Source organism: Antechinus flavipes, chromosome 5, assembly GCF_016432865.1.
Source record: "Antechinus flavipes isolate AdamAnt ecotype Samford, QLD, Australia chromosome 5, AdamAnt_v2, whole genome shotgun sequence".
Taxonomy (NCBI): Eukaryota; Metazoa; Chordata; class Mammalia; order Dasyuromorphia; family Dasyuridae; genus Antechinus; species Antechinus flavipes.
Window position 1 is genome coordinate 146,934,040 of NC_067402.1, and position 26,546 is coordinate 146,960,585.

Below are 26,546 nucleotides of genomic sequence, written 5' to 3' on the forward strand. Positions count from 1 at the left end.
AATTAAGATAACATATAGAAAGCATTTTATAAAAAAAACATTAAATAAAATGGTATTATTATTATTATTATTATTACTATTTTAACATTCTTCAAAAGAAGACTTGGGTCTATTAAAAGTCTTTAAAAGATTATTAAAAATCTTTGTAACAAGTACTTCCTGTTTACCTCACTGTCCATTCGTTCACTAAATTCATTCCTTTACTGTTAAACAATATTTCATGTAGGAATGCTACTGGTGCACTGTCAAGTTTTTATTTATATATTGCTCTTGTAAACAACAGATCGACGTTTGTGAAAGCTGAGAAAGAGAACCCCCAATCTCAATCTGTGTGGAACCATGCTTTATTAAGTTTGCTAAATATATAGTTTAACAAATCCAGGTCAATTATAATGGAAAATAGAATATAGAGAACAATAGATAATCTTCAAAAATTATAAACAGATTTAATTTTTTTTAAAGAATAAGCTACACAAATTTTGAAAATGATTCAAATTTTGAGTAAATATTATAGTGAATAGGGAACTGGTCTTATCTTCTGGACTGACAATCCACAACAGCATATTGCTTCTTTCATATACAATAACTGCAATAATATAAATGAAAAATATCATAAAATGAATCAGACCTAGATTAATTTAAAAAGCAGTGATAGAAAAAGAAATAATGAAATTTACTTTTCTTTCCATATCAGAAAGATATGGAACTACTAGGACAGAAGGTTGTTTTCACTATCTGATACAGTCTGTATATCAGGTATTTTTACATAATTAATTTTCTCTGTTACCAAAAGAAGTTCAGTGGAGGCACAGGTAAAATATTTTCCAAGAAATGATTGTGATATAAGAAAAAAAAACCAACCCACAATCAATAAAACTTATTTTTAAAAATAAAACTTAAAAATAGCACTTTTATTAGAACTGATAGGTTTGGTAAAGATTCTAACCCACTAATCTTTAACTCTAACTGAAATTATGATTTTCAACATAATCATTTTTTAAAAAGGGTCATTCACTTATCAGTGGAATAGGTTAAGTACAAGACATGACTATAGTAATCTAGTGTTTGATAAACCCAAAGACTTGAGTTCTGGGATAAAAATTTACAATTCGACAAAAACTACTAGGAAGCTGGAAAATAGTATGGCAAAAACTAGGCACTGACCAACATCTAATATCTTATTCGAAGAATAAGTCAAAATGGGTTCTTGGTTTAAACATAAAGGGTGATGATATAAGCAAAAGAAGAAAACAAGGGACAGTCTCTCTCTCTCAGTTCTGTGGAGAAGGGAGAAAATTATGGCCAAAGAAGAATTAGAGGACAGTATAAAATGTAAAATGGATAATTTTGATTAAATTGAAAAGGTTTTGCACAAACAAAACCAATACAACTGAAATTAGAAGGGAAGCAGAAAGCTGAGAAATAATTTATACAACCAGTATTTCTGATAAAGACCTCATTTCTTTTTTTGGGGGGGGAGGGGGGAGGGATTCTCTATTTTTATTTATTTTATTTTTAATACCCATTGCTTTATGAACCATGTAAGGAAAGAAAAATCAGAAGCAAAAGGGAAAAAACCATGGGAGAGATTTAAAAAAAAAAACAGAAAAAAAGAGATGAACATAGCATGTATTGATTTACATTCAGTTTACTTAGATAATTTTCTGGATGCAGGTGGCATTTTTTGTCCAAAGTCTACTGGGATTGCTTCAGATCACTGAACCGCTGAGAAGAACCAAGCCTTTCATAGTTGATTATCGCTATTATCATGTACAATAATGTATTGTATTGTACATCATGTATTGTATTGTATCATGTACAATGTATTCCTGGTTCTGCTTGTTTCGTTCAACATCAGTTCATGTAAATTTTTCCAGGCCTTTCTATAATTAGCTTGTTCATCATTTTTTATAGAACAATAAGATTCCATTACCTTCATGTACCGCAGCTTGTTCAGCCAGTCCCCAATTGATGGATATCCACTCCTTTTCCAATTCTTTACTACCACAAAAAGAGCTGCTGAAAATATTTTTATACATGTGGGTCCTTTTCCATCCTTTATTATTTCTTTGGAATATAGATCCAGTAATGGCACTGCTGGGTCAAGGAGTATGCACAGTTTTATACCCTTTGGACATAGTTCCAGATTGCTTTCTAGAATAGTTGGATCACTTCACAACTATGCATATATAACAGTATATAACTATACTGTTATTGTACAGTATAAAAATACAAGTTGATAAATGGTTAAAGAATATAACAGACAATTTTCAGCTAAAGAAAATAAAGCCATTTATAGTCATGAAAAAATGTTCTAAATCACTACTGATTAGAGAAATGCAAATTACAACTTTGAAGTACCACTTCACACTTCTCAAATTGGCTATGATGACAGGTAAAGATAATGATAAATATTGGAAGGGATGTGGGAAAACTGGGACACTAATGCATTGTTGGTAGAGTTGTGAAAGGATCCAACAACAGTCTTACTAGTGGGTTTATATTCCAAAGAGCTCATGAAAGAGTGAAATGGACCCACAACTGCAAAAATATTTGTAGCAGCTCTTTTTGTGGTGGCAAAGAAATCAAATGGATGCTCATCAATTGAGGAATGGCTGAATAAATTAGCATATATGAATGTTATGGAATATTGCAATTCTGTAAGAAATGATGAGCAGGATGGTTTCTAAGAGACCATCATAGATGCTTGTAACTTTAAGTAAATATATAACTTGTGTCTCTTATTTTGATATAGCTTCACAAAAGACTAAATAAAATTCTACAATTTCTGAGTTTCCATATTTTCTATAATGTAAACCACAATCTATTGTTTCATATTTGCATGGTCTTAGAATAGGAATTCATAGCTTTACTTCCTATTTATCCTAATAAGTTCCTGCAAAATTAGTTTTATCCAAAGTTGCAGATTATTAGAGTTGTCCAAAAATGGAATGGGATATTTCATGACATGGGGAATTCTCATCAATAAAAAGTTCAAGCAGAGACTAGGTGGTCATCAGGAATATTATAAAAGGGAATGTAACTGAATTAGGGGATAGGTTTCAAGACTTCCTGAAATTATTTCCAATACTAAAGTTTTATGGAATGATTAAAAATAAATAAATACAATTGTTCTGTCAAGTATCTTAATATTTAATAATGAGCTCAGTGAATAATGGATAAAATATTCCTTAATTAAACACAAATTTATTTAAGAAAAAGAGAATACTGTCTTAGGCACTATTTCTTGAATTCAGATTTACTGAACTGAGAAAAAAAGGTTTGTAGGGAGAAAAAGTGTTTTGAATCTTAATTCAGAATTACTTTAAAACTAATTTTCAAGAAGTAATTCAATGTCACTGATTTTTATACTTATTTGTTAATAGGTACTAATGTCATCCCATTTTGAAGGCCAAAGTTTTATTTTTCCCCTTGAGAAAAAGTTTAAAGTTTCTCTTTTTGTTTCTATTGAACCAAAGGAAAAAAATCTTCAAAAAAAGAATAGTCTAAACAGACAATCTCCAGTTCATAAGTTTATTTCATAAACTACCTATAAGCAGCTGCCTGATATCATGGGAACTCTCCTTCTATGCTGTCACTCTTCATATTGCCTTCCCCTTCTACTCTATCTGTTATGAACCCTACTGTTTTTCTGGGACTTCTTTCCTCTCTGGTTTGTCCTCTCCCCTAAATCTAATCCCATTTCTTCACTTTATCACAATACCAGTATAGTACAGAGTACTGTTTACTTTTCATTTTGCTCCAATACAAGGTATAGGACTCAGCAACAGGAAAGAAGGAAGATAGAAGGTTAAACCCTTTTCTCCCTTCACTCTTTCAGTTTATCTGGTCCCGGAGAAAGATCTCAAATGGGAACAAACAAAAGGTTTGGAATTAAAAGTCTCTCTTCCTCCTCCCTAAAAAATTGATGGAATCAGTTTGTACTAGAAAGGAAGACATGTTCCTGGAACGCCAAGATGGCATTCTGAAAAGTTTTTTTTATCCCCTAAAAATATTATTACACATGGTTACTAGTATAATATAAATTTCAGGTACATTACAGATTAAATAGGCCTTTGTGGATTTGTGTGATTACATATTTATTACGAATAGAATATATTTTCTCATAGAAATAATTCTAAGTTTCCCCCTTTGCAAACATAGTTTTAGAAACACTATTTCATAAGTTAAGGATTGTCTCTAACTAGGGGGTACACTAAGGTATGCAACAATTACATTTTGATTAGGCAAAGTATTTTCTGAAAATGGCACTATAATGCTATTATATAGAATACAGAGCCTAGGTAAGATTTAAAGTCAATATAAAGACGGTAGCACATACCTATTGTGATGTTACCCATTTTGCTGTGTACTGTTAAATCACCTATAAGAGAGAGAGAGAGAGAATACTGTTAAATCACCTATATAGTGGAAAGGAAAGTGAAAAATAGACTGAGACAGAGACACACAGAGAAACAGCGAGAATATTTATGTTGGATGAGATGAATGATGCCAGTTCCAATGACCTTGTGATGAAAAAGAGAGCCATCTACACCCAGAGAGTACTGTGGGAACTGAATGTGGATCACAACATAACATTCTCACTCTTTTTATTGTTGTTTGCTTGTTGTTTTTTTTTTTTTAACTCATTTTCTTTTCTTTTTGATCTGATTTTTCTTGTGCAATAAGAGAACTGTATAAATATGTTTACACACATTGGATTTAACATATTTTAACATGTATAACATATACTGGATTGCTAGCCATCTAGGGCAGAGGGTGGGGGGGAAGGAGGGGAAAATCTGAAACACAAGGTGATGCAAGGGTCAATGCTGAAAAATTATCTGTGCTTATGTTTTTAAAATAAAAAGCTTTAAAAATAAATTTAAAAAATTTTAAAAAGAGAATATTTGTGTTGGGGGAAAAAAAAGTTGTATATGTTATGTAATATCCAAACATGACAAGTTCTAAAAGCTATTATTGGAAATTATACATTGTTTTATTACTGTATCCAACTTACTCAGGCAATGCAAATCTAAGTAACCCATAGCTACAGATTTTGTTCATATTCTGACCATCTAAAAGAAAAACTTAACTTTTCCAATAAAATAAACAATCTACTTAAAGTCTGAGTAGGACATATATTGCCTGACAAATGGGAGGGACAAGAAGATAATCTCATTTAAATCACAGAGGTTTACATTTGGCTCAGTAGAGAAGTAGATCAGTGGGGCAGGCTCCAGTCCCGGCTCAGAAAGCAAACTGGGAAACCAGGCTGTTTTCCTCGTTTTAGAAGCTACCCCCTGCAAATACAAAAGGCTTCTGTGCTCAAAGCTAAGGCTTAGGGCTGGCACAGGAAGCTTAGGACAGAGTTCCCTTTACCCCAGGAGCAGAGATCAACCATAAAAGTAAAAAAAAGAGGAACTACCAAAAAAAAAAGGAAACAATATGAACAAGAAACAGAAAAAAATCATGACCATAAAAAGCTATGAAAGCTACCTCAATGATACTGTTTGAGGATGTATTCTGATGGAAGTGGATCTCTTCGATAGAGAGAGCTAATTCAGTTTCAACTGATCAAAGATGGGCAGAAGCAGCTATACCCAAAGAAAGAACACTGGGAGATGAATATAAACTGCTTGCATTTTTGTTTTTCCTCCCGGATTATTTATACCTTCTGAATTCAATTCTCCCTGTGAAACAAGAAAACTGTCCGGTTCTGCACACATGTATTGTATCCAGGATATACTGTAACCTATTCAACATGTAAAGGACTGCTTGCCATCTGGGGGAAGGGGTGGAGGGAGAGAGGGGAAAAATCGGAACAGAAGCGAGTGCAAGGGATAATGCTGTAAAAAATTACCCTGGCATGGGTTCTATCAATAAAAAGTTATTAAAAAAAAAAAAAAAAGCTATGAAAGCTACTATGAGGACAAGGGAGGACCAAATTCAAACAAGGACAACAAGAAATTCCTGTTCACAGAGGAAATCTCAAAAAGTGATATGAACTGGTCTCAGACCAAAAGAGCCTTCTTGGAATGTTCATAAAAGACTTTAAAAGGCAAATAAGAGAGGTAGAAAAAAACATGAGAAAAGAAATGACAGCTAGGCAAGAGAGAGTCAACAGCTTAGAAAAAGGAAGGCAGTTCCTTAAAAAGTACAATTGGCCAAATGCCAAAAAAAAAAAAAAAAAAATCCACTAAAGAAAATAACACCCTCAAAAGTAGAATTAACCAAACCACACATTAAAAACTAAATGGGAAAAATGGAAGCTAATAACTCTGAGACTATAAGAATCAGTCAAAAAAAAAAAAAAAAACTAACTAAAAAGAATGAAAAAATGGAAGAAAATGTATAATACCTCATTAGAAAAACAGCCAAATTGGAAAATAGATCCAGAAGGGAAAATTTAAAAATTATTGGTCAACCTGAAAGCTATGGCCAAAAAAAAAAAAAGAGCCGGATAGCATTCTTCAACAGATTGTCAAGGAAAACTATCCCTATATTCTAGAAACAGAGGGGGAATCTCTGTTTGATTCACTTTTGGAAAAATATCTCACATGGAAAACCCCAAGGAACAGTGTTGCAAAACTCCAGAATAACAATCTCAAAGAAAAAATATTGCAAGCTGCCAGAAAAATCAATTCAAATATTAAGGAGAAACCAGGATCTAGCAGCTTCTACAATAAAGGATCAGAGGGTCTGGAATATCATATTCTAGATGGTAAAGGAACTGGGGTTAACAACCAAGAATTAAGAATCCAGTGAAAACCAAGCATCATTTTTCAGGGAAGGCAATGGATCTTCAATGAAGTAAGAGGCTTTCAATTATTTCTATTTTAAAAACCAGAACTAAACAGAAAATTTAATCTACAAAAGAGTCGAGAGAAATGCTGAAAGGTAAATAGGAAAAAAATATATTATTTAAAAGTTAAACTCTTTACATTTCTAGATGGAAAAATTACATCTGTAAAGCCCATCAACAAGAGATAGGAAGAGAAATTCCATTTAAAATAACAATAGAGCATCTACAGTTATGGGCATCTATCTGACAAGACATAATACAAGAACTATATGAACACAATTACAAAACACTTCTCACACAAAGTCAGATCTAAACAATTGGAAAAATATCATTTGTTATCATCATAAGCCAAACTAATAAAATAAAAATGACAATTCTGCCTAAATTGGTCTACTTGTTCAGTGTCATAACAATCAAACTGCCAAAAAATTATTTTATAGAACTAGAAAAAATAACAAAATTCATCTGAAAGAATAAAAGGTCAAGGATATCAAGGAAATTAACGAAAAAAATATATAAAGGATGGTGGCTTAGCAGTATAAAACTATCTTATAAAGCACCAGTAATCAAAACTATTTGGTATTGGCTAAGAACCAGAATGGTAGATGAGTGGAATAGATTAGATACAAATGACACAATAACCAAAGCCTATAGCAATCTAGTATTTGATAAACCCCCAAACTCCAGCTTCTGGAGTAAGAATTCACTTTCTGACAAAAATTGCTGGGAAAATTGGAAAATAATATGTCAGAAACAAGGAATAGATCTACATCTTACATTCCACATCCCATACCAAAATAAGGTCAAAATAGATACATGATTTGGACATACAGGATGTACCATAGACAAATTAGGAGAGCAAGGGATAATTTACCTATTAGATCTTTGGAGAAGGGAGGAATTTATGACCAAAAAATTACTAGAGAGCATTATAAAAGGCAAAATGGACAACTCTCATTAAATTAAATTAAAAAGGTTTTATACAAACAAAACCAAGACAAACAAGATTAAAAGATGGGAAAAAAATTTTTACAGCCAGTATTTCTAATAAAGATTACATTTCTAAAATATATAAAGAACTGTGTCAAATTTACAATAATACAAGTCATTCCCCAGTTGATAAATGGCCCAAGGATATGAACAAGCAATTTAATTTCATCATTAAAGTTATCTATGGTTATATAAAAAATGCTCTTAAAAATGCTTACTATTGATCGGAGAAATGCAAATTAAAACAATCTTTTAGATGGGCTAAAATAACAGGAAAAGGTAATGGTAAATGTTGGAGGAGATGTGGAAAAACTGGGACATTAATGCATTGTTGGTAGAGTTGTGAAATGATCCAACCATTCTGGAGAGTAATTTGGAACTATGCCCAAAGGACTATAAAACTGTGTATTCCCTTTGACCCAGCGGTGCCATTACTGCATCTGTATCCTAAGGAAATGAGAAAGGAGGTAAAGCAACCCACATGTGCAAAAATGTTTGTAGCAGCTCTTTTTGTAGTAGTAAAAAATTGGAAAATGAGTAGATTGGGAAATGACTGAATAAGCTGTAGTATATGAAGGTAATGGAATATTACTGTTTCATAAAAAATGATGAACAAGCTGATTTTAGAAAGGCCTGGAAAAATATACATGAAATGATGCTGAACGAAAAAAGCATTACCAAGAATACATTGTACACAACAGCAAGACTGTGCAATGATCAACTAGGAAAGGCTTGGTTCTTCTCAGAGGTTCAGTGATCCAAAACAATCCCAATGGATTTTAAACAGAAAATGTCATCTGCATCCATAAAAAGAACTCTGGAGATTGAATATAAATCAGCACATGCTATGTTCACTTCTTTTTTTTCTTTTCCTCTCCCATGATTTTTCCCTTTTGTTGTGATTTTCCGCTCCCAGGATGATTCATAAAGCAATGTGTATTCAAAATAATAAAAAAAAAATTTTTTTAAATTATAAGATTACAAAGAAAAAGATTTGAGATTTTGATCAATGCTATAATCAGGTATGATTCCAGGGTTTATTATCCTGATGAAATTTATTATCCACCTCTTAAAAAAGAAATAATAAACTCAAGAGAAAGAATGAGACATCCATCTTCAGTCACAATCAATGTTGGAATTTGTTTTGCCTGACTACATCTACTGATTACAAGCATTTTTTTTTTCTTTTTATCTAAGTGGGGTAGGGTTAAAAGGCAAGAAAGTTTAGGGATGCAGTAGCAAAATTAATAGATAGATTAAAAAGAATCATATTAAGGTATTTATTTAATGGAAAGGAAACAACAACAACAAAAAGCCAAAAAGACAATTTTGAAAGCTAAACAGTTTTACTGTATATTTAATACTATATACCTTATACTTAATATGACATATTTATATTTAACTTTATATATAACTTTATATTTAACATTATATACTTTATACTACATGTTACATACTTACCTATGTACTTAAAAAGGAAGCTATATATAATGAGATCTGTTGTTTCATGTTAAATCTTCATCTGTTCTATTATGAATGTACAAATGCCCATTCTATTTGATCTTTTATTAAGTTTGAAATAAAAACTGAAACAAAAACTCTACAGAACTAAAAATTTAATCAAATGTACTCACTGTACATTTTTTGATCTATAAATCAAAACATTTACCAATCTAGAGAAAGCCAGTTTTAAGCCAGAAGCTGAAACATATCTTGTAAACTGTTAGTTTTAAAAAATAAGTTGTTTTTTTTATTCTACATTTGCTTTCATCTGCAATGATTAAAGTGGTTTCTGGTTGGAGTGTAATGCACATACTAAAATATGACTAAGAAAAAATCCCCAAATTGTTCCATCCTTTAATGAGAATCTATTTTCCAGGATGAATGTGGAAGATTAAAACCACTTTTTTCCCCCTCCTCAGAATACTTTTTTTGTTCGGCATGTATATAGCAATAGTCTCCCTTGAAGCCATTAAACATTACCACATTTTTCAGCATTCTCTCAATACAGTAAAACAACATTACTTTTACTTTAATTCTAGGAAAGCACCCAGAAAACATAAAGAAATAATCTTGGTTCCAGAATGAATACATTGTGATGGCAATGCATGTTTATGGCTCTAAATATTCTTCTAATCAACACAGCAATATATAGGTAAATCAATTCCTGTGTTGGATTTTAAGCAGGCTATTATTACACCAGTTTTTAAAAAAACTTCTCACATTTAAATAAATTTCACAGCAATAAGTATGTGAAGGAATGAGTGTGGATAGGAATAAAACTTGGTTTGTACTGGAAGCTCAGCTTAAAAAAAATAATAAAACAAGAAGTCCCTGTTAGGTTGGCAGTGTTAGGTGTGGTATAGAGTAAGTTGCTCTGTAAACATTATTTTACCAGTTTGTTCTGTACATTCTAACTATTCAAAGCTAGTAAAATGTCTAGCTGTCCCAAACATCTGCCAAGAGCAGCCAAAGCCAATACCTAGTCCAAAACAAGTGTTCCATATATCCTTTTCTCCAAAGGAACAAAAAATGATCATCACTGACACTTAAATAGCATTTTAAAGTGAGTCAAGTGCTTTACAGACATGATTCTCATGAGTTCCAACATCCTTATCTGGGGGGAGATACTCCAGGTACTGTGATCTCCAATTATAAATGAGATAAATGAGCTTGGAAAAATCAAATGATTTGACCATTGCCACTCAGTGAGTCACCATATGATTTCCCATTTTCATATCACATGGCTTTTATAATATAGGGATAGACTTTAGAACCAGGAAGGCATGGATTCAAGTAATCCATCTCTGATGCATACTGGTTCTGTGATGCTGAACAAATCCCCCAACTTCTCAGGGCCCTAAAGCAATCCTAACCTTCTAGGACTCTATGTTATAGATCAAAAACTGAGCATCAATGGAAAAGAGTTTCCTCATAAGCTGTTTCCTATCCACTGAAATCATGGATCTGGTTAAAATAAAAACAGGAAGTATGACATTCATTCACTTTTTTAAAATTACCAAATACTTGCTAAAGTTCATTGCAAAGAACTCAATTAAATTTAAATATTTACTCAGTTTTTACTACATATGTTCCACACTCTTAGGAAGGTACAACCAACTGAAGATAACATCATCATCATCATCATCATCATAAACAGCCTTAAAGTTGTTTCTGTTATAAGACTCCCAAAACACTTTCTTCTCAATGACTTTGTGATATTGTGACACAATGACATTGTGACAATGATAGCCACTAAGTGCAAGGTCTGGGACTTAAAGCCTGATCTTTTTGCTCTAAGAACATGACACTATGCTGCCTCTCAAAGACAATATTTATATTAAAAACTTGAAACAACACAGTGCAGAGTCAACTATGACAAAATCATCAATAATATTAATATCTTGCACCTAAAAAGTGCTTTATAGTCACAAAGCACTTCACATTTTATCTCATTTTCTCCAAGTGAACTGTAAAGACATATGGTGTAAGTGTTTGGAGGAGTAAAATTGAGCTTTGTGAAGTGGAGTAGCCATGGAGAAAATAGAATGTAAGATGAGCCATAAAAGTCAGGCAGGAGTTAGACAAGGATTGAAGAACAGAGAATGCCCTTTAGTAATAATGACAGCTAACATTTATATAGCACCTACTATATGCCATTGTGCTAAGCCTATTACCATTCTTATCTTATTTGATCCTCATAACGATGGGACGCAAGCGTATTACTGTTCCCAATTTTTCCCCCACAGCCCTTGTTCCTCTCCTAGGCAGGTCTTTTCTAACCCTGACCCGGCCCCCAGATGCTGGACATGAGCCTTTCAATACTGGGCTAGATAGTAGCCGTAGTGTACTGGGCTATGTCCAAGTGAAAAATCACAGCCTTCATTGGCCATACATCTTAGAGGCCCAGGAGGTGAGGGAATGCCTCTGGCTGTCTGTGGTCCGGAGGACTGGTGAGAAGCAGTGCAACCTGTCCGATTCTCACTGGCCCTGCCTCCTGAATGGGCCTGCTGATCTAGTTTGCTGGGGCCCAGTGCACCTTGTACATGGAAGAATAGGAAGCAAAAGCTCCACTAGTCCTCATCTCAGCAGACCTGATCCCGACCCTTCCGTGCTCACATCATCATCAAGAACTTCTACAACCTTCTGCTGGCTGATGCTCAGAGTGGGAGTTGGGCTGGGCAATCACAGGCCTTTTTCTCCTATTTGGCGGCTCACTGTACTGCACTTGCCCCTCTGACAGTTCAAGGGAGCCATTATGTAGCCTGATACTCTTGTTTCTGGCCCTCCCCCAGGGGGGTGCCGAGGTCCTTCTGAATACCCATTCAAAGTCTTCCAGACATCCTTGGATAAGGATCTACAGAGATACTGCTCAAAAGTTCTAGCATCTTCTCCTGAATAATGGCACCACAAAAATCTATTCCTACGTCTCTGGAAATGCCAGAATCTTTGGTTATGGGTTTGAATTCTCACCCTGTCAAGTGTTAAGTTTCCTGGGGTGCTCTGTCTTTGCCATCCTCTCAGAAAAACAGGACCATCAAGATTCCACTAGCCTTTCTTGGTCTTTCTTGGAACTCTGATAACTACTATAAACCCCCTGGACTTCTAGAAGGCACAATATGATTTCCCTGCTCCCATCTTCCCACCATACTGCTACCTCTACAGAAACTCTTGCACCTGCTCATTCTCTCCACTCACAAAGCTATCATATCAGTTCAAGCCCTTTTTATCTGAACTATATAATGGCCTCTTTGGTCTTTCTAACAAGATAATTTCCCTAGCTATGTCATGTCTCCCATGATCAAAAGCCTTTAGTGGCTTTCAATTGCCTCCAGGGCAAAATATAAATTAATTTTAATTTAAATAATTCCACAATCTGCCTCTGACCTACCATGTAGGCCTCATTTCAGATTCCCTTTCATTTAATCTACATTCCAGGCTAACTAGAACATTAGCTATTCCCCTAACCACAACATTACATTTTCCCAACTGTCTGCTTTCTTTGGTTTCTATTCTAAATGTTGGGGATTAGGTCAGCATGGCAGTATGATTATTTAGGCAATGGAATAACAATGTAGTCGAATCTGGAGTATCCAAGAGCTACTCATTACTAAGTATAGGGATAATTGTATTTCAAGTGATATGGTAAAATTTTGATATAACAATAACATATGTATGATTTCATCAATCTGGGTACACCAATAACAGATCATTAGATACTTCCCTGTGAAAAGAAGAAAAAAAAACAAAAAACCCTAGGATACTGTCACAGGGGGATAGGGACTTTGAAAGGTAGGGTGGAATTCCCCTTAAGGAATCACACCCTTTGGTAGCTTCCTGTTTTACATAATTTTTCTTGCTAACTAGTTTAATTATTGAAAAGTTTATTCAAATAGAAGTGCTTTCAGTGTCCCCTGAATTTCAGTACCTTGACTGACTTGCAATTGGGGTTCTGCTTAGTAGAACCTTAGACTTAATTGGGATAGCCTGTTGGGAACTAGGGTCACAATGAAGTCATTATATCATTTTTTAATAGAGCAACAAGAAAATAAAAGAATATTTTAAGAATCTTTATCAACAGTATAACTTTTTAAAAAGAATAAAATGGGAATGTCCTTTGATGAGTCTATTTTTCATCCCCAAACACTCAAAAGATCTATTTAGTTTCCAATCCATTAAGAAAATGATTAAATATGTGACTTTTTTAAAAAATAAAAATAAATTTCTATAAAATATTCAACCCATTGCAACATATATGCTATTTTATGGTCTAATCACTGACATTTGTAATAACTTATGTAAAGTTATACCACTACTCCACAAATTCTGGAGTTTAAGAAAATAGTTTTTTTAAGTAAACAAGCTTTTATTCTAACATGGCCAGAAAAGAAAAGTAAGCCATTAGATAAGAGAAATATTGATTTATTTGTTCTTCTGTTAGAATACTTACAAGGAAATAAGACAGTAGAATTGATAGAGAAATATTTATCTAATTTAGCATGGTTCATTCAGTATGATCTGATCCTACAAGGAGATGTTATGGGCCAGAATTTGAAACAAGGTACTAAATGGAATTAAGGAGACAATGTTTAAATCTAGTTTAGAATTGATTTAATTCTTCAACAAATAATGGTTTTCTAGTGATGTAATGATTGGTGTATACTCCGTGTACAGCATATAAGCAAGAAGCTCTCATGGCCAGACACACAAGCCCACTCTCAGAGGCGGAGACAGATTTATTCCATCTTCCACCTTTGTGCTGGCTGGAGGCTGAAGCTGGCAGAGGCAAAGAATTAGCGGCAGGAGTTCCCGGAACAAAGGAGAGAGATAGGCCTCTTAGAAAGTTAATTGGGTCCAAGGAAGGAGATAATAAAGGATTTGGACTTTAACTCCTGGCTGCATTTGGGGGATTATACTGAACTGAAACTAAGGCTGCCTCCAGAAGCTCCCCAAGAAACCTGCTCCCACAGAATATTATATTTTAGAGGAGAACATTACATTCTTCACCATAAGAAATGTCATTATGATCAACAGCACAAATACACTAGTAATTAGTGACTAGAAGCAAAACAATCAAAAGATCTTAAAGATTTAATGTTTTTAGACTTCTTTGGGTAGTGTAATCTATCATCTATGCACATAGTCTACTTGGCTTTTCTATTTGATTGACAATGTACAACAGACAAAGCCAAAAATAAACCTGAAAGAACTAGAAGAATAATTTTTTACAGGAGTCTGAGCACAAACATTGAGATATTGCTGGACAGGTAGAAATTTCTATTTTATCAGGTCTCAAAGTCCTGAGATACTTGGGTTCCAGAGCAAACTGGGATCATTAATATAGTAGAAACTATTCTTCTTCTACATTTCTATAATAATCATGCCAAAAAAACTTAATAAATGCCAAGATCCCCCATTTTATTGATATCAAAGAGTAACCAAACTGAAATCATCAAGTCTACTTAAAGGCGTGTAGTAGGAATATGATTAAAGTTCTATCGTTATCAACTGAATGACAGGATGGCCCAAGAAAGATGGTCCACTGAAGATAATAAAAACTTTTTTTTAATGGATTTTATTTCATTTGTTTTTCTGTCTTACCTTCATGAACTCAAAGTAGATTTATGAACAATAGTTTAAAATCCCTTCTAAAGGATTCTGTAGAAGTTCTTAATTCTTAAAGCTTAGTTCAAATTCTTACATTTTCAGTCACTTTTATCTTTAAATTATTGTGACTTTTTCTCATTTGGTAAGCTCTTAACATTAAAAAAAAAATTTTAAAGGTAAATCAGAAATAGTACTGTCACTGACATAAAGCAGTATCTTTAAATTAAAAAGAAGCAGACTGGGAAACATGTTCATTAAATATATTAAGTAAAGGGGTTTGACATCTCGAGTTTATGAGAACTGATGGAGTTATGTATACTGGCTCAATTTAAAAAAATGATCAAAAACCATAGGCAGATTTTTTCTAAAAGAAGAAATAAAAACTATAAGTAAATACATGAAAAAAAATGTTCAAAGTATATGTGCTAATAGGATAAAATTTAATATTTACTTGGATTACAGGGAAATGTATCTATTACATTGTTTTTGGTACATTGGTAGAAATATTTTGAACAACAATCTGCAACATGTCCTAAGATACACCCTTTATCCCATCAATTTTATTGCTATAGTATTATTCTAAAGACATCATGAAAGGGGATGGAGGGAAACCAGGATCTCTGGAAAAAATTATAGCTAATTTATAATAATGAAAAATGTAAAAAAAAAAAATTACATGTCTAATGATTGGTAGATGATGTCTTGAAAAAAATGACATGTAAAAAGAACATGGATATACATGAAATAATACAAAAATGAGCTCAGCAAAACCAGAATCACATGATATATGTATGAATACATACATATACATCTATTTGCATATGGATTATATATATGAACACATACACATCATATAGACTTCAAAGACCAAACTTTTCTTCCATTTGATTAAAATGAAAATAATTCAAATTTGAGAATGACTTTCAATTAGTTATCTCATGTTTGATGTGATTAGTTCTTAACTGATGTTTCTTAGAAAGACTAATTTGTAGTAATAAAAGCATTGATATTATAAATATTTATTGCATTCTCTGAATTCAGTGCAATAGAGAAAGAAAATACATTTGGAAAGCATAGAAAACCTGGCAGATAGCTCATTAATTCATTAGCTTCAAGATTGGTCTGAGAAATAGACATCATTCATATGAATTCATAGAGAAGATCTGAACTTAGGATGACATAGAGAACAAAGAAGGGATAATTCCAACATAAGGTGGAGTCAGGATGGGAGACAGTTAACTGACTGCACCATAGTTATTATTTATAAGAAGTTGGCTAGACTTAAATAAATCAGGGACTACCTGTAGTATTTTTTTAGTTGAGGTACTTGAATCAAAAAATGTCAGAGAAGGGGAAAAGTTCTTCAAGATCTTCTAGACTAACCATTTCCTTAATAAATATCCCTCTTAATAATCTACCTTTCTTTCCACTATACCACACAAAATAAATTTTATAGACTTTATAGGAAAGTTTGAAAAATGATTTATAAATTCTAGTACAATGCTCATCTTTAGCAATTTGTTTCTACTTCAGTTAAATAATTAGAAATTTGAGAACTTTTCAAAATAATCTGTTAAAAGTTCTTTTGTTTCAGGTTAAATAATGCAATTCATTATAAATGCATTATAAAATGTAATTTTTAAAAAACTGTATTATATCCTTTTCGGTCTGAAAAGGAAGGGTATATACAGTAACAAAAATGCTATAAAATCTTGTCCACAGCTAAAACTTATTAGCATTTAGTAGAAAAAAAGTCACGAGAGAAAAAAAGTCTAACATACATCTGAATATAAAAGATACACCTTAAACTAAATTTCTAACAGTTAACAGTTATTTGGCCTATTTTAAGTAACATCTGATTACTGCAAGTTCCAATTTGCTTATCAGACATTGTTTTTCCACTAGAAGTCATAATTAAATGCATTCCAAATGCAACAAATATCTTTTTTTTAAAAGAAGTCATTGTAAATATACAATGCTAAAAATTCTATAATTATTTTATATACAATTTAATTTTTAAAAATAATGATGAAATAACCAAACTGTTTAAAAGTAGTAGTTTATATTTATGCTCTGACAGAGGATATAATCTTGGATAGTGAAATGATTAACATATTTTAACTCTATTAAGTGAGTAAATCAGTATTTGGTGTTTTGAGTTAATTATCCCCAATATATTTGTCCATATATTTAGATTTTTGTTTTTGTGGCTTTTTTCCCATAGAATTTACTATTCTGATCTGATTCACAAGACATGATAGAGATATAGGACACCTCCAGAAAACAAAGTGCCATCTATTAATGTATAAAGTAACTAGTAAATATTATTCACATTTTCTAATGATTGCTGTTCTCTGATATATTAGATGACTAATAAATAGTTTTTATTTTCTAAATTTAATTAATAATTACCATTAAGTTTTCAAATCTGAATTTCTGCTAAACTCTAAAGGTTCAAATTTTAAATTTACTATAAAAGGAAAATGGGTGATTATTCCTGGAGGGGGAGAGGGTGGGAGGAAGGGGAAAACAAGACAGTGTTGTTTCAAGGAAAAAAAAAAAAACCCTAGCAAGGGACAACTAATGTAATCAGGGTTTCTAAAAGATAGATAATTTTCATTAATTCACAGAAACTCTATAATACTTCACTAGGCTTTGATTCACCTGTAAAAACACCATAAAAGAGATCAAGGTATGTTAAGGCACATTGATTATCATATGCCTCCCTCTTCCTTTCCCTTCCAATAACATAAAAGGTGCCCAAGTTAATCATTTTCCTGGGTTTTTTCTAGAAAAATGTTTTGGGAAGAAACCAAATGCCACCTACCCAGTGAAAGCAGAAATTGGCAGGGTGCTTTAAGCATATGATGCCAGTAAAAATAAAGAGAAAACATGTTGAACAAATATAGTATCTCTGAAAGTCATCGACCAGATTCTATCCAAAAGTCTTAAGTAGTTTAACTATTGGATTTGCTATAAAAAATATAAGTTTTTTAAAATCCATATTTCAAAAGATATTCTTGTCTCTCTCTTTTTAATAAAGTTCTCAATTCTTTTCTTCATATGCTTCAGTTTTTCCTTGAAGTGTGTAGTTCTTGGTAATATCGAGAAAAATAGGTAAAAGTCTAATATTTTCAAGCAAAGAGAAAATTACCAAGTTTCATATCTAACAAAATCAACTTCTTGTAGGAAACTGCCAAAATTTTCTGTATTTTTGTTTGTTTAGGGGTTATGTTTTTCTTATGATTGAGTTCTCTCTCTCTAAAAATCTCCCTTATGTGGGGAAAAATAACTCATGTATACTAAGAAAACTGTAATGGTATCTTGATGCTTTCATCTTACCATGAATACTTCCCAATGTAATATCCCCAGCAGCAGAAGACAGGGATGATGACTCTGTATAGAGATATTCAGCTTTCAGCAAACCATCTTCAGTAGATATGTTAACAGAACTTCCCTGTAGTTTGTCTACAGTCACAGTCTATTAAAAGAAATTACTTAAATCAGTTGATTATCAAAGCAAAGAGATTTTTTAAAAGTCAGGAACTTCATAAAAACTACCTACCCACAACAAACTTTAATGACAAAATGATCTTAAGTGGGTGGGACAGGGAGGTAAGGAGCTTGGATTATAATTTCTTTAGTACATCAAATTCCAGTGAAGAGATCCCATCAGATAAAGCATATAAGCACTCACTCCACAATTTATAGTCTTAGATGTCTACTTGGTTAGAAGTTGAGAAGTTCCATAACCAGTACACTGGAAAACTGGTAGTTAAATGTATGTCTGTTATGCCAACTCTAAGACTCCTCTCCATCTATTATGCTACCCTTTTAAATCATAAAAACAAAATTTAAAACAATAATATACCAGTAAGTTTTAAATGGCATCTTTCTTACATTTTCCCCTAATTCAGAATTTTTTCCTATGTTTGTCAGTGTGACAGAATAAAACAAACTACAGATTTAGATTCAGACTGCTAAAGTCTCTGTTCTGAAATACACTGGCCATGTCCTTGGGCCAACATCCATAAGTTATCCCTTCCACATCATAGGGGTTATGGACCATCCTATGATCTGAAAAATCCTTGTAAAAGTCTCTCTTTATGCCAGAAAAGATGTCTGAATTTTTCTTTTTTTCTTTTATGGAGCATTTACAATACCTTATTGTAAAATTTAAGCTGATGTAATCTAATACTTTAAAATTTACGCATTTCTAAGTTTTTAAAGTTTTTCTGAGTCATCTATGGGCCTTTATGTGTCATGTGCAGCTTCTGCAGATCTCCTGCCAAATTCCCATTTAATTTCTTATGTAGACCTGTAATATATCAAAATCACTATGGGGAAAATCATGAAATGGAAGGGATAACTGAACTGGTTTCTTTAGCTTCCAGAACTGTTTTATAAGCAAAGTGTTTTGTTAACTTTTTATATTAATGGTGTAAATGTGAACTATAATTGATATGGTATAATATATAATAAAGTGTTTCCTAGATATTAAAATAAGACCCACAGGTTATAAGCAGCAAGAGTACTGATACAGGAACCAACTAGTATCTTAAAGTGGTAGCATGAAACACTTTCTGAAAACTTTAGTTTATACAGAATAAAAAGTACCAGAACATTGGTAATAACTTGGAAAGTTCTAAAAGTGAATTCTAGGGAATCTGTAAATAGTCACATATTCTCTGGGTTCTCAGTTATTTTTTCTAGTATTTATTCTTTAGAAACTAGGGTTACTTGGAAACCATTAAAATTAAACTTTAAAATTCCAAGATGACACTATCAATGTTGTCGAGAATAAATTCCTTGTGAATCTGACATAAGAGGTCCTAAGTATGAATTCCACAACTGCTACTTCTAATATGTAGAACTAGGGCAAATCCCTTTAATTTTTCTCTTTTGTCTTGTTCATTAAAATGAACAAATTGGGCTAGATGATCTCTATTAAGGTCAATTCCAGTCCTAAATCTATGATACTATGATTTGGCAAATAACTAAATTCAGAAATCATAATAACCAGAAAGGTCACATACTATAAAACAATGAGCTTACCATGCAGAAGTAAAATTCTAGCATAATAAAATTCATACTAATCAGTATTATAGAAGAATGTTCTTTATGGCCAAAATAAATACTTGGTTAGTGAAGAACTGTCAAGGATGGTTTACTAATTTGCATAAAAATTAGAATACAGTATACTTCGTACTAAAACAATTCTAAAGACATTTTTTTTTGAATATTTGGAAAGCACTTCACAATTATAAAGTGCCTGAGTTAGTAGAGATTATTCTTTTAAAAAAATCACAAAACACCACAGCTTTTACTTTAATCCCTAGTGTAAAAATCTCTCTGGAAAAAATCAGTGTACTTCCTTCCTAATGAATCTATTTGCCATTTAGAGAATATGTTACCTTTGGGGGATGTTTCTCTTTTAAAGGGAAAAATATTAACCTAAATCAATGTTAATTTTTGACACTAATTCAGAATCAAGAACTTTCTAACTATGGGTGATAAATAAAAAATGTGACAATCTCTAAAACCCATTATACTTAAAGTTTGTCAATGGTCACAATGACAAGTTTTACTTGATTAAAATGAAGAACATTTTTGTATAGGTATAGAATTCTATTTAGTATGAAATTTAATTAAATCCTATTTAGCTTAATGCATTATGCTTTGATTACAAATGCCAATTATTCTGAAAGTTATCAAAACATTAAAACAAAATTCCCACACTCCAGGTTAAGAACTGCTGCTCTGAAACAATAGCTAACATAGAAGTATTCATTTTGATTTACAGTCTAATATTCTATTCAATGGCTAACCAATACTGTCATCATGTTTTCTAATTGTGCTTTAGAAAAAATGATGAAGGATTGAGCTTGTTTATAAAACAAAGTATTTTGTTCTTTAGAAAACTAGAAAAAAAGTCCAAGAGAAAATAAAACAATACACTGCATTTTTTCATATAGTATTATTATAATAATTCCCCCTTCAATAAATTATCTTGTGGGAAGTATAATATGCACTGCCAACAGGATATAAGACCCTCTACTAACTGATCTTTACTCATAAGATAAAATATTGTATAAGCTGATTGCTAACAAAAATATCTGTTTAAGAATGAGCAGAATAGTATTTAAAATAAAAGATCAAAAACTTTCTTCTACTGAAAGAAGCTTGGAAATAACACATTCTTTTTTAGTGTGAGAACAGAAACTGAAAAGTATTTAATATTTTTTACATATATCAAATGTAACACCCTCTTTATTGCCAAATCTAGTGACTTCTTCTCTTCTAAAATTTCAATCAAATTTGAAATCAATTCAATCAAAATTGCTTCCTTCAAACTTACTAAGAATCTCTGAGTTGCCAAATCTAATCCAAAGTTTTTCTTAGTCTTTATACTTCTTGACTTCTCTGTAGTCTTTGTCATTATCGATTGTTAAGAGACTGGTCAATTCTCCGAGAACCTCCACAGCTATGGATCTGAAGGAGTTGCAAGGCAGCCTTTGCTGATACAGGTGTTGTGGACTGGGAATGAGATAAATTGGAGGCAGAGGGAAGAGGAGAGAGGTCAGACAACACAATGGCCTCTTAGTGAGAGAGGTCAGAGAACAATAACTGCCGCTCAGTCTCCTTGTATCATCCTCTCACAACAGGAGATCCATTCTAGGTTGGATCTCCAGCAGCCACTGTCAGGTAGCTCCCGTATATTCCAACAATTGATCACTCTCTTCTCCTTGATACTTTCTTTTAGGTTTTCAAGACACTCTACTCTTCTGTTTTCCTTCTACCTGACTGCTCCATCTCAGTGTCCTTTGCTTTTAGAAACTTCATTCAGGTTACACCTACTAAATGTGAGGATCCAATAGAATTCCATCCTGGACCTATTTCTTTTTTCCTCTTATATTATTTTACTTCATGATTTCATCAGCTCCCATAAATTTAATTATCTCTAAGATTCTCAAATCTACTTACTCAGTTCTAATTTTTCTGCTGCCTTCTAGTCTCACATCTCCATTTTCCTATTGACCATCTCAAAATGATTGTTTTATAGACATCTCAAACTCACTCTATCTAAAACTGAACATGATAAAAGTATTCACTTCATTCTTTTAAAGGAATGAACTGGGAAGTAATATTTATGTACTAGCTTTATAAAAACCGTTCAGAGGTACTAAATGTGTTTTGTGGTGCATTTTCATACCTCAGTTTAAAGATACAAACTTTCAGGGCCTTAATGTCCTATTCTGTAAAATGAATGGCTTAATTTACATGGCACCTAAGCTGCTGCAATTCTTGATCTATCACCCAACAGCAGGCATTAATAACCTTTGTGTGTGTGTGTGTGTGTGTGTGTTTTAGTATGTGTATGAAACACACCCCTTTAGCAGATTGCTAAAATCTAGGCAAACTTTCCCAGAATCATGCTTTAAATGTATAAAATAAAATATATTACAAAAGAAATTATATTAAAACATAGTTGATAAAACATTAAAAAAAAATCACTGACCCCAGCTTAAGAACCCCAGCCCAAAGACAAAAATTAGTTTAAATAGCTTACTACTACTAGACTTTCACAGATTTAAAAAAAAATAATGATGTGACAGGAGTTATTTTTATACATTATATACACATTTTTATATAATAATGTAATAGAGGTAACATTACTTTAATTATTCCAACAAAAATTTAAAGATAGAATTTGCCACCAAATCATCTGCAGAAAGTTAATTGTCATTTCTCAAATTGGTATTAAAAGATTCTTAGCACTATCAGAAAACAAAAATAGTATAATGTGGCCAAAATCTATAGACACAAACTCAATTAAAAATATGTTAAACAATTTTATTGCAGATTTCTACCCCTAAAATTATGTCCCACTGTCAATTTCTTCAATGTTATTTATAAAGCAACAATGAGAAAATATCAATAATAATAAAAGGAAACTATTTTTAGTAATGCTATCATTTAGTGCCATCTTGTGGAAAATACCGAACTAACAAATTTATGTCATCCTTCAAATTTGCCTATATTACAAAATTTATTCACTAATCATTCAATAAATACTTTGCACTTACTACACTGATGAGTATTATCATATTTTCTTCTTATATTACTTTTAAAGTAATTACATAATGATATTGAGGTAGAGCTAGAAAAACCTGGATTTTAATCCTACCTCTGACATTAGCCAGTTGTGTGACCATGGAATCATACAAAATTCAGTTGTAACTCTCAATTTCTCTAACCCTCACTTTCATCATCTGTAAAATGAAAGTAATACCAGTGATATCTACCTCACAAAGTTCATTTTCTTATATTATTTTGTACATTACAATATTCAGGATTTTTTATCATGTTTTTCTGGGAAAACCATGAGCCTAAAATTGTTTCTGTTCATCTTGTTTTCCAGGTTAATTGTTTTCATTTATTTATAACTCATGAGTTCTTTTAAGGTTGACTTTTGCTTCCCTTTTGTCAGATTTAACTATACTTCAGTATTTGTTTACTTATTATAACCTTTCCTTTTACTATAGACTCTCCATTAGGAATTCAATCATTTTTTTTCTGTCTAGTTCTAATGAGTTTTAAAATTTTGCATAGAAAAGTCTAAATTCTGGTCTATATTCATTGCTATTTTTTTCTTTTGTAGATTTCAATTCAATTTTGAAATATTATGGGTTTTCTTAACAGACCACAGAATTCAGTATTTCATTAGGTTCTGGTTCATTTTCCTTTATTGTATAATAATATTAAGAGAACTACGTGTTGTTCTCTTGGAGAATATACTATTTTACCATTTGGTGAATGGTTATCAATCACTGTTGATTTATCTATTTGGGCTTTATGTTTTTATTGAGAGTTTTTTCTCTTGAAATAAATGTATTTTTTGTATTCTCCTATCACTTATTTTCTGGCCTCTCCGTATTTGTTAGTAGGTACAGGCATGGAATGGGCTACCTCAGCCTAATTGCTTTGGAGGATCTATGGTTTGTAGGTCTGTGTCCCTTCCCTAATTACCTTTCAAGAAGACCAGACTGGCCTCAGCAGGGTTTCAATATCCTTTTTTTTTTTTTTTAAAGGCAAAGTCCCTCCCACAACCTCCAGGCCTAATTCTTCCTCTGCATCTCCTTTACCTTTCCAGTGTCTATTGCTTTTTTTTCCTCCCAAGATGGAAGAAGGGTGAAGATGTTTATGGGCAAATTCTCTGTAACCTTGTGACTCCCTAGTCTAGGAATGAGCCCCAGTCAACAAGCAGCATATTTTGAAAACCCTTTCATTTCCCTTCCTCCTCAATAGAGCTAGAAATGGTCAATTTCCTACAGAGGTCCTATGAGAGGGAATTCCCAAGATATCAGAACATAAGCTTTGTAAGATAGCCTGTGTACCTGCTTTGAACCACGTAAGTAGAGAAACAGGGAGGGAAGATTATTGAATACTAAGTAATTTAAAGATAAAAGTTCTGTTATTAATTCATAAGGATTTTACATTTGGGGGTTCTCTCTCCTCTATTATATTACTTTAGTTGTACTTGTTTTATATTTGACACAAAATTGCTTTTTTTTTTTGAAAGCTGATTAATATTCCATCTTTCTGATCATTTGATCTATAACACTGAGTTGTGGGAGTCAAATGAAACATAGTACATAAAAATTTTAGGCTTAAATGCTTAGCACTATATGTCAGCTACTGATAATTGGTATTAATTTAGAATCAGGAAAAAACCGTTAAGATTTGGATTCAAATATGTTTTTAATGACACTTTACTACAAAGATGGAAATGTTTTCATCTCTTGGGAAAATCCTTTTACTGATACAGATTGCAGATCTTTTACACCTTACTAGATGGTTTAATGAATTGCTATAGTCAAAAAAATTATATCAGCTGGTACACAACTTTTTGAAGAGCCTCTCTTAAGCAGATGAAAACTGGTCTTTAGATTACAGTCCTTTCCTGGGCCAATGAAAACTCTTGCAGCTCAGGAGGATTTCTACACTGTGTGCCCACATCAGCATAAGCTTTAGAAGTTCCATGCCATCATGGGGCACTGGAGTAGGGTTTTTATGAGACAGGAACTAAATATATTACAAAAGTAATAGCAACTCTACCATATAAAGTGTTTTAAGCTTACAAAATGTTTTATATACATTATCTCGTTTGACACATAACAGCCTTTTGAGGCAGAAATTATATGTAATGTTAAGCCCATTTGCAGATGAAGAAATTGCAACTCAAAGTGTTTTAAGTTAACCTATGATCACTCAAAAAATATCACAGGGAGAATCTGAATTCAGGTTTCTCTGCTTTGACTTTAAATCTAGCATAGTTTCCTCCTACCATGCTGCTACTCTGAGATAAAAGGCAAATTTAACTCAAGTTTTCATTGCATGGAATTTAATAAACTCAGATTTTAAATCTAATTAATAGATGTTTTTAAAATGAAACATATAGTGAATTCTGAAATAATTATTGTGATGACCAACTTTACATTAAATTAAAACTTCTAAAAAAGACTTATTCTTTGCTTACACTTTTTTCTGTTGCATGGATATCTGTATTTCCAAGAATAGTTCCCAGACAGATCACTTTGCCTCCTTTTGTTTGAATATGTAATTTTTTACTCTGAAAGACAATTTGAAAAGAGTTTTATTTTCATTAGGGATTATTAACAAACAAAATTAAGCAATTTAGACTTTTTTGTCTTTTCAAAGCATTTAATTGCAAGAGTTGCATTTATAAACATGTCATCTGCAATCAGACTTAAATCAATTTTAGCTATAATGAATAGGTAACACCCACAAGTAAGATGGCAATAATTCAAAAAGTTCATTGAAGACAACTACAAAAACCATGCACTTTATTTTATGAAAGGTAGGAAAAATCACCTCCTTTGTATTCAAGTACAATAATATAGATAATCTGATTTAATTTTATAAAGAATATTTGGCAATTTTAAGATTTACTTTAATCCACAACGAAAGTCATCATGAAAGAGAAAATGTAATGTAGTAGGTATGATAGAGGGGGGATATAAGGGATGTGTGTATGTGTGTACATGAATGTAACATTTGTAAGAGAAGAAATTAAAACCAGAAAGAAAATTTGCCTTAATGGAAGGCAAACAAGAGTAAATATCCCTGTATACTTCAATATTTTCAGTGGATATCACCGAGGACAGCAAAAATAATTAAAACAGCAGAGCCACAAAAAGAGGGGGAGTGCAAAGCATCAAATTAAATTGAACATGATTAAAGTTAAGAATGAAATACTTATTAAGCACTATGTGCAAAGCATTGTGCTAAGTAAGCACTGAGGATACAAACAGAACTAAGAGTTCCTGCACTCAGGGAGCACACATTCTAATGGGGGGGAAGACAAACACATAGGGAAGGTTACAATTGCATATAATACTGAAAGGTTCCATGATCCTTAGGATGCAGTGGATAAGCAGTCTTTTCTGTAAAGTTATTTCCACTGATAAAATCATATTAGTTTCTGGCTCCACCATTTAATATTGGGCTGAAGCAGCCTTTTTCTGTTGTCATTTCCACTGATAAAAAACGTATCAGTTTCTGGTTCCACCATCTAAACTGAACCTGTTATAAGTTAAAGAAGTTAAGGATGTTAAGCCAT

At 32.4% G+C, this 26,546-nt stretch overlaps 1 protein-coding gene across 2 annotated transcripts in view; it reads right to left on the reverse strand.

The window, feature by feature from the left end:
* Nucleotides 1-26,546, reverse strand: part of FAM185A (family with sequence similarity 185 member A) — a 105,784-nt gene that overhangs the window by 60,420 nt on the left and 18,818 nt on the right. The window contains exons 4-6 of one of the 2 annotated variants that reach the window (XM_051962026.1): nucleotides 25,443-25,535; nucleotides 18,245-18,383; nucleotides 4,343-4,384 (exon numbers count right to left, since the gene is read on the reverse strand). In XM_051962026.1, the coding sequence (XP_051817986.1) occupies nucleotides 4,343-4,384; nucleotides 18,245-18,383; nucleotides 25,443-25,535 (274 nt within the window). The remainder of the gene's footprint in view (nucleotides 1-4,342; nucleotides 4,385-18,244; nucleotides 18,384-25,442; nucleotides 25,536-26,546) is intronic. The other variant, XM_051962027.1, reaches the window with a different exon arrangement.